This window comes from Pseudophryne corroboree, chromosome 3 (genome assembly GCF_028390025.1).
Source record: "Pseudophryne corroboree isolate aPseCor3 chromosome 3, aPseCor3.hap2, whole genome shotgun sequence".
NCBI lineage: Eukaryota > Metazoa > Chordata > Amphibia > Anura > Myobatrachidae > Pseudophryne > Pseudophryne corroboree.
Window position 1 is genome coordinate 485,191,665 of NC_086446.1, and position 12,067 is coordinate 485,203,731.

A 12,067-nucleotide genomic window follows, 5' to 3' on the forward strand; every position below is an offset into this window, starting at 1 on the left:
ACTGTCAGCAGTATTTGTCCCGGGTGTACTAAATTGTGAAGCGGATTTTCTCAGTCGGCACACCATTCAGGAAACCGAATGGGCACTACACCCAGAAGTGTTTCAGACACTGGTGAACAGATGGGGTCTACCGGAGATAGACCTTATGGCGTCTCGTCTAAACAACAAAGTTCCGAGGTACGGATCAAGAACAAGGGACCCAGGAGCGGTCCTGGTAGACGCACTATCAGTAGAATGGAGGTTTCAGCTGGCATATCTGTTCCCTCCAATATCTGTTACCCAGAGTAGTGAGAAAGATAAAACCGGCAAAAGGAGCAATCATTCTAATAGCTCCAGCTTGGCCAAGAAGGCATTGGTACACAGATCTGTTGAGAATGTCCGTGGAAGCACCGATACTGCTCCCTCAACGTCCAGATCCTTTAATGCAGGGTCCTGGTTGTCACAGTCATCTGGATCGCCTGTCTTTGACGGCGTGGCTGTTGAAACCTTTATCTTAGAGGCTAAAGGATTTTCAAAGCAAGTAATCCAAACCATGCTTAGAGCAAGAAAGCCTTCTTCGGCCCGTGTATATCATAGAATATGGCAAGCCTATATTCATTGGTGTTCTGGAAAAAATTATAATCGGAGATCCTTTAAAGTAGCTAGAATTTTGGATTTCCTGCAGGCAGGATTGGATAAAGGGTTGGAGGTTGCTTCCTTGAGGGTGCAAGTCTCAGCAGAAGATTGCTGACCTACAGGATGTACGTATGTTTTTCCAAGGAGTAGTACATATTCAACCTCCATTTGTTCCTCCTGCAGCTCCCTGGGATTTGAATTTAGTTCTGAAATTTCTCCAGGGTCTTTGGTTTGAACCACTTGAGAGAGCAGATCTTAAGTGGTTAACGATTAAAGTTCTTTTTTTACTGGCAATTGCGTCAGCCAGAAGAGTGTCAGATTTGGGAGCATTATCATGTAAGTCTCCTTTCCTAAGTTTTTTTCCAGACATGGCAGTTCTCAGAACGAGATCTAGCTATCTTCCAAAGGTGGTATCAAAATTTCACCTGAATGAAGAGATTGTAGTCCCCGCTTTTCAGGTATCGGGACTATATGCGGGAGAAGTGTCGCTGGACGTGGTCCGGGCTTTAAAAATCTACATAGATCGTACTAGTGCCATCAGGAAAACAGTTTCCCTCTTCATCCTCTACGGATTCCATATGAGAGGTTGGCCTGCTAGTAAACGGACGCTGGCGAGATGGCTCCGAATGGTAATATCTGAAGCTTATTCTCATGCAGATCTCCCTATTCCGGCTAATGTCTCTGCGCACACTACACGTAAGGTAGGTCCTTCTTGGGCAGCACAACAGGGTGCATCAGCAGAATAGATATGTAGGGCAGCCACATGGTCTTCCATAAACACATTCATCAGACATTATGCCTTGGATACTTTTGCCTCTCATGACGCAGACTTCGGGCGAAAGGTCCTCCTGTGCAATCAGGAGCGTCCCCACCACTAAAATTGCTTTGGGAATCCCAGTGTTATCCTGTGGATAATCCTGTGGACCCAGCCAGAGAAATAGACGTTATGGTAAGAACTTACCGTTGATAACGTGATTTCTCTTATGTCCACAGGTATCCACAGGGATCCCACCCTGACGCCATCTGATTTGAGGATCTAGACAAACACTAAAAACCTCTTCCTTCTTGTATGGAAGGGTGTGCATGTGTGTTCTTATCGCCTGTACAGGTCTCTACCTAAAGTTCCTGCCTAAAATCGCTGTGGAAAGAACTGATCTGACTGAGTCAGTGGGTGGGACTATATAGTGGAGGCCCCAATGCATCCCGGGAGGCCAGAAAGCTCGTGACCGTGTTGGTGCCATTTTTGCTGTCGCTCGACAATATCCCAATGTTATCCTGTGGATACCTGTGGACATAAGAGAAATCACGTTATCAACGGTAAGTTCTTACCATAACGTCTATTTTATTGACCCTGGGACATATAAAAGATGCGGTCTTATATATGAGAAATGCTCAGAGACATTAGTCTACTGGGTTCTAGAATCAACGTGATGTCCATTTCTGCTAGACGAGTCCTATGGACCCGGCAATGGACAGGTGATGCCGACTCAAAGAGGCATATGGAGGTTTTACCTTACAAGGGTGAGGAATTGTTTGGGGAAGGTCTTTCGGATCTGGTCTCCACAGCTACAGCTGGTAAATCAAATTTTCTACCTTATTTTCCCTCACAGCCTAAGAAAGCACCACATTATCAAATGCAGTCCTTTCGATCACAAAGAAACAAGAAAGTACGAGGTGCGTCCTTTCTTGCCAGAGGTAAGGGCAGAGGAAAAAAGCTGCACAACACACAGCTAGTTCCCAGGAACAGACGTCCTCCCCGGCCTCTACAAAATCCACTGCATGACGCTGGGGCTCCGCTAAGGGAGTCCGCCCCAGTGGGGGCACGTCTTCGAGTTTTCAGCCACATCTGGGTTCACTCACAGGTAGATCCCTGGGCAATAGAAATTGTTTCCCAGGGTAACAAGCTGGAATTCGAAGAGGTGCCTCCTCGCCGGTTTTTCAAATCGGCCCTACCAGCTTCTCCCCCGTAAAAGGAGATAGTGTTAAATGCAATTCACAAATTGTATCTTCAACAGGTGGTGGTCAAGGTTCCCCTGCTTCAACAAGGGAGGGGATATTACTCAACCCTGTTTGTAGTCCCGAAACCGGACGGTTCGGTCAGACCCATTTTAAATTTAAAATCCCTGAACCTATACTGGAAAAGGTTCAAGATGGACTCGCTAAGAGCGGTCATCGCCAGCCTGGAAGAGGGGGATTTTATGGTATCTCTGGACATAAAGGATGCATACCTTCATGTTCCCATTTATCCACCTCATCAGGCGTACCTGAGATTTGCGGTACAGGATTGTCATTACCAATTTCAGACGTTGCCGTTTGGGCTTTCCACGGCCCCGTGGATTTTCACCAAGGTGATGGCCGAAATGATGGTGCTCCTGCGCAAGCAAGGTGTCACAGTTATCCCGTACTTGGACGATCTCCTCATAAAAGCGAGATCAAGAGAGCAATTGCTGAACAGCGTATCACTTTCACTGAAGGTGTTACAGCAACACGGCTGGATTCTCAATATCCCGAAGTCGCAGTTGGTTCCTACGACTCGTCTGACTTTCTTGGGCATGATTCTGGATACAGACCAGAAAAGAGTTTATCTTCCGATAGAAAAAGCTCAGGAGCTCATGACTCTGGTCAGGAACTTATTGAAGCCAAAACAGGTGTCCGTGCATCACTGCACTCAAGTCCTGGGAAAGATGGTGGCATCATACGAAGCCATTCCCTTCGGCAGGTTCCATGCGAGGACTTTCCAATGGGACCTATTGGACAAGTGGTCCGGGTCACATCTACAAATTCATCAGTTGATCACCCTGTCCCCCAGAGCCAGGGTGTCTCTCCTGTGGTGGCTGCAGAGTGCTCACCTTCTAGAAGGCCGCAGGTTCGGCATTCAGGACTGGATCCTGGTGACCACGGACGCGAGCCTCCGATGTTGGGGAGCAGTCACGCAGGGAAGAAACTTCCAAGGTCTTTGGTCAAGTCAAGAGACTTGTCTTCAAATCAACATCCTGTAACTGAGGGCCATATACAACGCCCTATGTCAAGCGGAGACCTTACTGCGCGACCGACCAGTACTTATCCAGCCAGACAACATCACCGCAGTGGCTCAGGTAAACTGCCAAGGCGGCACAAGTAGCAGAGTGGCAATGGCGGAAGCCGCCAGGATTCTTCGCTGGGCGGAAAATCATGTAAGCGCACTGTCAGCAGTGTTCATTCCGGGAGTGGACAACTGGGAAGCAGACTTCCTCAGCAGGCACGACCTGCATCCAGGAGAGTGGGGACTTCATCAGGAAGTCTTCGCACAGATTGCAAGTCAGTAGGGACTGCCTCAGATAGACATGATGGCATCCCGCCTCAACAAAAAGCTACAGAGGTATTGCGCCAGATCAAAAGACCGGTAGCTGTAGACGCCCTAGGGACACCGTGGGTGTTCCAGTCGGTCTATGTGTTTCCTCCTCTTCCTCATCCCAAAGGTGTTGAGAATAATAAGGAAAAGAGGAGTACAGACAATTCTCATTGTTCCAGATTGGCCACGAAGGACCTGGTATCCGGATCTACTGGAAATGCTCACAGAAGATCCGTGGCCTCTTCCTCTACGACAGGACCTGTTGCAACAAGGGCCCTGTCAGTTCCAAGACTTACCACGGCTGCGTTTGACGGCATGGCGGTTGAACGCCGGATCCTAGCGGAAAAGGGCATTCCGGATGAGGTCATTCCTACTCTGATAAAGGCTAGGAAGGACGTGGCAGCTAAACATTATCACCGTATATGTCGAAAATATGTTGCTTGGTGTGAGGCCAGAAATGCTCCTATGGAAGAATTCCATCTGGGCCGTTACCTTCACTTCCTACAAACTGGAGTGAATTTGGGCCTAAAATTAGGCTCCATTAAGGTTCAGATTTCAGCCTTGACCATTTTCTTTCAAAAAGAATTGGCTTCTCTCCCAGGAGTACAGACTTTTGTAAAGGTAGTGCTGCATATTCAGCCTTCTTTTGTACCTCTGGTGGCGCCTTGGGACCTTAACGTGGTGTTGAGTTTCCTTAAGTCGCACTGGTTTGAACCACTTAAAATGGTGGAGTTAAAATATCTCACTTGGAAAGTGGTCATGTTGTTAGCCTTGGGTTCGGCTAGGCGAGTGTCGGAATTGGCGGCTTTGTCTCATAAAAGCCCCTATCTAGTTTTCCATATGGATAGAGCGGAATTGCGGACCCGTCCTCAATTCTTGCCTAAGGTGGTGTCATCTTTTCATATGTGTGCCTGTGGCTACGCGCGACTTGGAGGATTCCGAGTCCCTTGATGTAGTCAGGGCTTTGATGTGGCAGAACGGCTAGAGTCAGAAAAACAGAAGCACTGTTTGTCCTACATGCGCCCAACAAGGTTGGCGCCCCTGCTTCAAAGCAGACTATTGCTCGCTGGATCTGTAACACGATTCAGCAGGCGCATTCTACGGCTGGATTGCAGTTACCAAAATCTGTTAAGGCCCATTCCACTAGGAAAATGGGCTCGTCTTGGGCGGCTGCCCGAGGGGTCTCGACACTGCAACTATGCCGAGCTGCTACTTGGTCATGTTCAAACACCTTTGCAAAGTTCTATAAGTTTGATACCCTGGCTGAGGAGGACCTCCTGTTTGCTCAATCGGTGCTGCAGAGTCATCCGCACTCTCCCGCCCGTTTGGGAGCTTTGGTATAATACCCATGGTCCTTACGGAGTCCCCAGCATCCTCTAGGACGTAAGAGAAATTAAGATTTTAAACCTACCGGTAAATCTTTTTCTCGTAGTCCGTAGATCAAACATGTCCAAACTGCGGCCCTCCAGCTGTTGAGAAACTACACATCCCAGCATGCCTTGACACAGCTTTAGCATTCTCTGACAGCAAAACTGTGTCAGGGCATGCTGGGATATGTAGTTTCACAACAGCTGGAGGGCCGCAGTTTGGACATGCCTGCCGTAGATGATGCTGGGCGCCCGTCCCAAGTGCAGACTACTTCTGCAAGACTTGTATATAGTTTTGCTTCCATAAGGGTTATGTTATAGTTTTCATCGGTCTTGGACTGATGCTATGTTGTTTTCATACTGTTAACTGGTTAGTATATCACAAGTTATACGGTGTGGCTGGTATGAATCTTGCCCTTGGATTAACAAAAATCCTTTCCTCGTACTGTCAGTCTCCTCTGGGCACAGTTTCTCTAACTGAGGTCTGGAGGAGGGGCATAGAGGGAGGAGCCAGTGCACACCCATACCTAAAGTCTTTCTTAAAGTGGCCATGTCTCCTGCGGAGCCCATCTATCCCCATGGTCCTTACGGAGTTGCCAGCATCCTCTACGGACTACGAGAAAAAGATTTACCGGTAGGTTTAAAATCTTATTTTAACCATCTGTGCCTGGATATCTCTAAAACCTGCACTGTTAGTGTGCCTTGAGGACCGTGGTTGGGAATGTCTGCTCTAGTGCCATATTTTGTAATTTGACTTAATTTTCATTTTTGTTTTCCATTTATAGGGATTTTCTTCATCTTCATTAGCTGTTATTTTTTTACATTTTCCCATGTTTCTTAAAGCAACAATATAAATAGCATTAGTATCATGAAAAATATTAATGTACTTGTAATATGTAGAATTTATAATAAATGCTAATTTAGTATTATCAGATATTTAATGTTATAAAATAAACATGCAATAGAACTTCAATAGAGCAGCTGTTTACACACACAGGACTTATATTAAAGAACCATATTAGAATGTAACCAGCCTATCTTAAGAACAATAAAGCCCCGAAATCAGTGTGGCTTAGTACTCGAATGGTCAATATTAAGGGATGGTGATAGTGTTGAATATTGACTTGCACCATATTAGCCAGGCAGACTAAGAAATGAGCGTGAAGAAGCAAAAGCTTTTTATGTTTTTTATAGCTGTTATTTGATTTTGTTGTATAGTAGCATGTGACTAGATTTTAACCCCAATCTTGGCTTTGTTCTTTTAATTTCAGCCATGCAAGAAACAACGTAAGGCTGAAGATCCTTCAAGTAAAACAATCACTAATTACTTTTCACCCTTGTCTAAAAATGTTGAAAAGGTGCTATCTTCTCCCAGATCTAGCAACATTGCGGATTATTTTATAAAAAGCGCTCCATTAGCTGACAAGGAGTGCTCACCTAGAGATAAGAGAACCAGCCCTGATCGTGGTACTAGAAACAACCATACTCCTGCAACTCCCGTCACTGGTACCTCAAAGACCACCCGCAGGCTTACAAAACAAGCTAAAAGGACTCGATTAATAAAGAGACTAACTGATTTAAATCCAAACAGTGAATCTGATGTTGGTGTAAATGATGACCGTAAAAGTCCAGAAGCAGCAACGGTTTGTGGAAACACTGGGTTCATGGGTAGTGATACTGCTGCTTTACTGGCAGAGATTTGTAACAAAGCAGGAAACCTAGATGTTGACCTGCTTGAATTGGAAAACCCCATTGTGGTGACAAGATCACAAAGAAAGAGGAAAAAAGACAGCGAGTCGGAGCCCTCAATGCAACCAGTTGTGCCAGTTACTGATCCACTGGAGTTGCAAACTTCAGTCGCACACTGTTCATCAGATAGCAAGAGCACAGTAATAGATTCAAGCCTTGAGGTGCAAGTTGATAATAAATCCAGCAACCTTGGCAATTTAACTATATCTTTTGAAGATTTTTTGAAAAGCCAGGTGGAAAAAGATCAAAGTATGTCAGAGGCATGTTCCAGAGTTGTGTCAGTGGACTGTTCAGATTTATGTAGTGGTAATGATGACAATGATTTGGAGTCTTCCCGGCAGCCCTCCCCTAAGATGGTAACTGTACAAGCTCAAGTGCACTTAAGTCCTCCTCTACTAAATTCTTATTTGCCCAACACCACAAAGATTGCTTCCATCTTCCAGAAGAAAAAAGACTACGACGTGAAAAAGAAAGTCGACCCACGAGCTTTTGAATGTGACCCTGTTGGCCCATTGATTCAGAAGAGAAAGTCCAATGTGGTTGTACAAGAGGAGGACTTAGAATTGGCAGTAATTGATGTTGAGTCAATTCAACCCATGAAACAAAACTGTAGCACAGCAGAAAGGCAGCAGTTTATGAAAGCTTTCCGACAAGTGGGGGAGACTTCAAAAAACAGCGGAAAGAAGACAATTGGTAGAAAAAAAGATGTAAACATAATTACCAAGGATGTGGATGACGGTCACAATAAACTGGAATGTGAAAGAGAACTACTAGACAATGATGGAAATAATGGAGGGTGTAGCGCAAAAAATCAAAGATTAGAAAATCCCAAGAAATTAAAGAACAGGATAAAGGGAGCTAAAGTAAATGTAGATTCACACAAAAATAATGACCCATCCACTAGTGAGAGAGCTTATTCACGTGACAAAACGGAGTTGCCAGTTGAAAGCGACTGTCCAGTTTTAAGGAGAAGTTTGAGGAAGCACAAATCTGATACTTTAACCAAATCGCCAGAGAAGACTCGGTCAGATGGTCCCTTATTAATGTCCACTCCAAAAATGAAACCGCCTTGCAGAAAAAGTGACCTTTACATGGCTGAAGTCTTAACTGTGCCTTCTGACACAGATTCTCCAATTAGGTAACCACAATCCTCTCTCTCCCTCTCTCTCTCTCTCTCTCTCTCTCCCTCTCCCTCTCCCTCTCCCTCTCCCCCTCCCCCTCTCCCTCTCCCTCTCCCTCTCCCTCTCCCTCTCCCTCTCTCTCTCTCTCTCTCTCTCTCTCTCTCTCTCTCTCTCTCTCTCTCTCTCTCTCTCTCTCTCTCTCTCTCTGTTTTTTTTTTAATGCATTCTAACTAGATTTGTATTGTAGAAAATTATCAGACTTTTTTTGGGCTGAATTCAGTTATCCGCAGGTTAGGTTGCGTCACTGTTTACCGCGGTGGAAGTCCTCAGCTGTGACTTTGTGTCACTCTAAGAAATTTGCGTTGAAATCGTGTTTTTAGCTGGCACATCAAGACTAGGTGAAAACTAGGAAAAAGTCCTTATATTAATGTTAAAATGTCAGGACACTGCAGTGTCTCTGGTACTCTGCTCCCATAATAATGTAATTATTAGACATTTTTGAATAGTAAATTATGGCCAATAAAGATCAGTCATTTTGTCACTATGTGGACCATTTATGTTGAGTTATATGGATGGGAAATAGGTTATTAATTTTACAAATGGGATTTACAACTTTTTTTTTTTTTCCGAATGTTTTACTAACTTGTATATAAACACTTAAGAATGTAGTCCTTTAGATATACTGCAAAATACGGAACACTTTATTCTTCAGGGCCCATAGGCATCCACAGGGAATACACTAGGGTATAATGGTGAAGTCCAGGAACAGGCTCCTCAGTTTCTCTAACGTCCTAGTGGATGCTGGGAACTCCGAAAGGACCATGGGGAATAGCGGCTCCGCAGGAGACTGGGCACAACTAAAGAAAGCTTTAGGTCACCTGGTGTGCACTGGCTCCTCCCACTATGACCCTCCTCCAAGCCTCAGTTAGATCTTTGTGCCCGGCCGAGCTGGATGCACACTAGGGGCTCTCCTGAGCTTCTAGAAAGAAAGTATATGTTAGGTTTTTTATTTTACAGTGAGACCTGCTGGCAACAGGCTCACTGCACCGAGGGACTAAGGGGAGAAGAAGCGAACCTACCTGCTTGCAGCTAGCTTGGGCTTCTTAGGCTACTGGACACCATTAGCTCCAGAGGGATCGACCGCAGGCCTGTCCTTGGTGTTCGGTCCCAGAGCCGCGCCGCCGCCCCCCTTACAGAGACAGAAGCAAGAAGAGGTCCGGAAAATCGGCGGCAGAAGACATCAGTCTTCACCAAGGTAGCGCACAGCACTGCAGCTGTGCGCCATTGCTCCTCATACACACCACACTCCGGTCACTGAGGGTGCAGGGCGCTGGGGGGGGCGCCCTGAGCAGCAATAATAAGACCTTGGCTGGCAAAATAATCACAATATATAGTCCCAGAGGCTATATATGTGATAAATACCCCTGCCAGAATCCATAAAAAAGCGGGAGAAAAGTCTGCGAAAAAGGGGCGGAGCTATCTCCCTCAGCACACTGGCGCCATTTCTCTTCACAGTGCAGCTGGAAGACAGCTCCCCAGGCTCTACCCTGTAGTTTTCAGACTCAAAGGGTTAAAAAGAGAGGGGGGGCACTAAATTTAGGCGCAATATTGTATATACAAGCAGCTATTGGGGAAAATTCACTCAGTTATAGTGTTAATCCCCACATTATATAGCGCTCTGGTGTGTGCTGGCATACTCTCTCTCTGTCTCCCCAAAGGGCTTTGTGGGGTCCTGTCCTCAGTCAGAGCATTCCCTGTGTGTGTGCGGTGTGTCGGTACGGCTATGTCGACATGTCTGATAAGGAGGCTTATGTGGTGACGGAGCAGATGCCGATAAATGTGATGTCGCCCCCTGTGGGGCCGACACCAGAGTGGATGGATAGGTGGAAGGTATTAACCGACAGTGTCAGCTCCTTACATAAAAGGCTGGATGACGTAACAGCTGTGGGACAGACGGCTTCTCAGCCCGCGCCTGCCCAGGCGTCTCAAAGGCCATCAGGGGCTCAAAAACGCCCGCTCCCTCAGATGGCAGACATAGATGTCGACACGGAGTCTGACTCCAGTGTCGACAAGGTTGAGACATATACACAATCCACTAGGAACATCCGTGACTTGATCCCGGCAATAAATAATGAGTTACACATTTCTGACATTAACCCAAGTACCTCTAAAAATGGGTTTTATGTTTGGGGAGAAAAAGCAGGCAGTGTTTTGTTCCCCCATCAGATGAGTGAATAAAGTGTGTGAAAAAGCGTGGGTTCCCCCGATAAGAAACTGGTAATTTCTAAAAAGTTACTGATGGCGTACCCTTTCCCGCCAGAGGATAAGTTACGCTGGGAGATATCCCCTAGGGCGGATAAGGCGCTCATACGGTTGTCAAAAAAGGTGGCACTGCCGTCTTAGGATACGGCCACTTCGAAGGTACCTGTTGATAAAAAGCAGGAGGCTATCCTGAAGTCTGTATTTACACACTCAGGTACTAGACTGAGACCTGCAGATCGTGCTGCTGCAGCGTGGTCGGTGACCCTGTCAAACAGGGAGACTAGTTTGCTAACATATGAACATATTAAAGACGTCGTCTTATATATGAGGGATGCACAGAGGGATATTTTGCCGGCTGGCATCCAAAATGAATGTAATGTCCATTCTGTCAGGAGGGTGTTAGAGACCTGACTTTAAAAGGCGCATAGAGATTCTGCCTTATAAGGGTGAGGAATTATTTGGGGAGGGTTTCTGGGACCTCGTATCCACAGCAACAGCTGGGAAGAAATTTTTTTACCTCCGGTTTCCTCACAGACTAAGAAAGCACTGTATTATCAGGTACAGTCCTTTCGGCTTCAGAAAAACAAGCGGGTCAAAGGCGCTTCCTTTCTGCATAGAGACAAGGGAAGAGGGAAAAAGCTGCACCAGTCAGCCAGTTCCCAGAATCAAAATTCTTCTACCGCTTCCTCTGAGTCCACCGCATGACGCGGGGGCTCCACAGGCGTAGCCAGGTACGATGGGGGGGCCGCCTCAAAAATTTCAGCGATCAGTGGGCTCGCTCACAGGTGGATCCCTGTTTCCTTCAAGTAGTATCTCAGGGGTACAAGCTGGAATTCGAGATGTCTTCCCCCCGCCGTTTCCTCAAATCTGCCTTGCCGACAACTCCCTCAGGCAGGGAGGCTGTGCTAGAGGCAATTCACAAGCTGTATTCCCAGCAGGTGATAGTCAAGGTGCCCCTACTTCAACAAGGATGGGGTTACTATTCCACACTGTTTGGGGTACCGAAACCGCACGGTTCGGTGTGACCCATTTTATATTTAAAATCCTTGAACACATACATAAAAAATTCAAGTTCAAGATGGAATCGCTCAGGGCGGTTATTGCAAGCCTGGACGAGGGGGATTACATGGTATCCCTGGACATCAAGGATGCTTACCTGAATGTCCCCATTTCTCTGACGTCCTAGTGGATGCTGGGGACTCCGTCAGGACCATGGGGAATAGCGGCTCCGCAGGAGACAGGGCACAAAATTTAAAAGTTTGACCACTAGGTGGTGTGTACTGGCTCCTCCCCCTATGACCCTCCTCCAAGCCTCAGTTAGGTTTTTGTGCCCGTCCGAGCAGGGTGCAATCTAGGTGGCTCTCATAAAGAGCTGCTTAGAGTAAAAGTTTTGATAGTTTTATTATTTTCAGTGAGTCCTGCTGGCAACAGGCTCACTGCAACGAGGGGAGAAGAAGTGAACTCACCTGCGTGCAGGATGGATTTGCTTCTTAGGCTACTGGACACTAGCTCCAGAGGGACGATCACAGGTACAGCCTGGATGGGTCACCGGAGCCACGCCGCCGACCCCCTTGCAGATGCCGAAGTAAGAAGAGGTCCAGAAACCGGCGGCTGAAGGCTTT

At 46.6% G+C, this 12,067-nt stretch overlaps 1 protein-coding gene across 3 annotated transcripts in view; it reads left to right on the plus strand.

Moving 5' to 3' along the window:
• The window catches only part of ATAD5 (ATPase family AAA domain containing 5), a 359,161-nt gene that overhangs the window by 101,626 nt on the left and 245,468 nt on the right, over window positions 1-12,067 (plus strand). For all 3 annotated transcript variants that reach the window (XM_063960872.1, XM_063960874.1, XM_063960875.1), the window contains exon 2: window positions 6,585-8,200. In XM_063960872.1, the coding sequence (XP_063816942.1) occupies window positions 6,585-8,200 (1,616 nt within the window). The remainder of the gene's footprint in view (window positions 1-6,584; window positions 8,201-12,067) is intronic.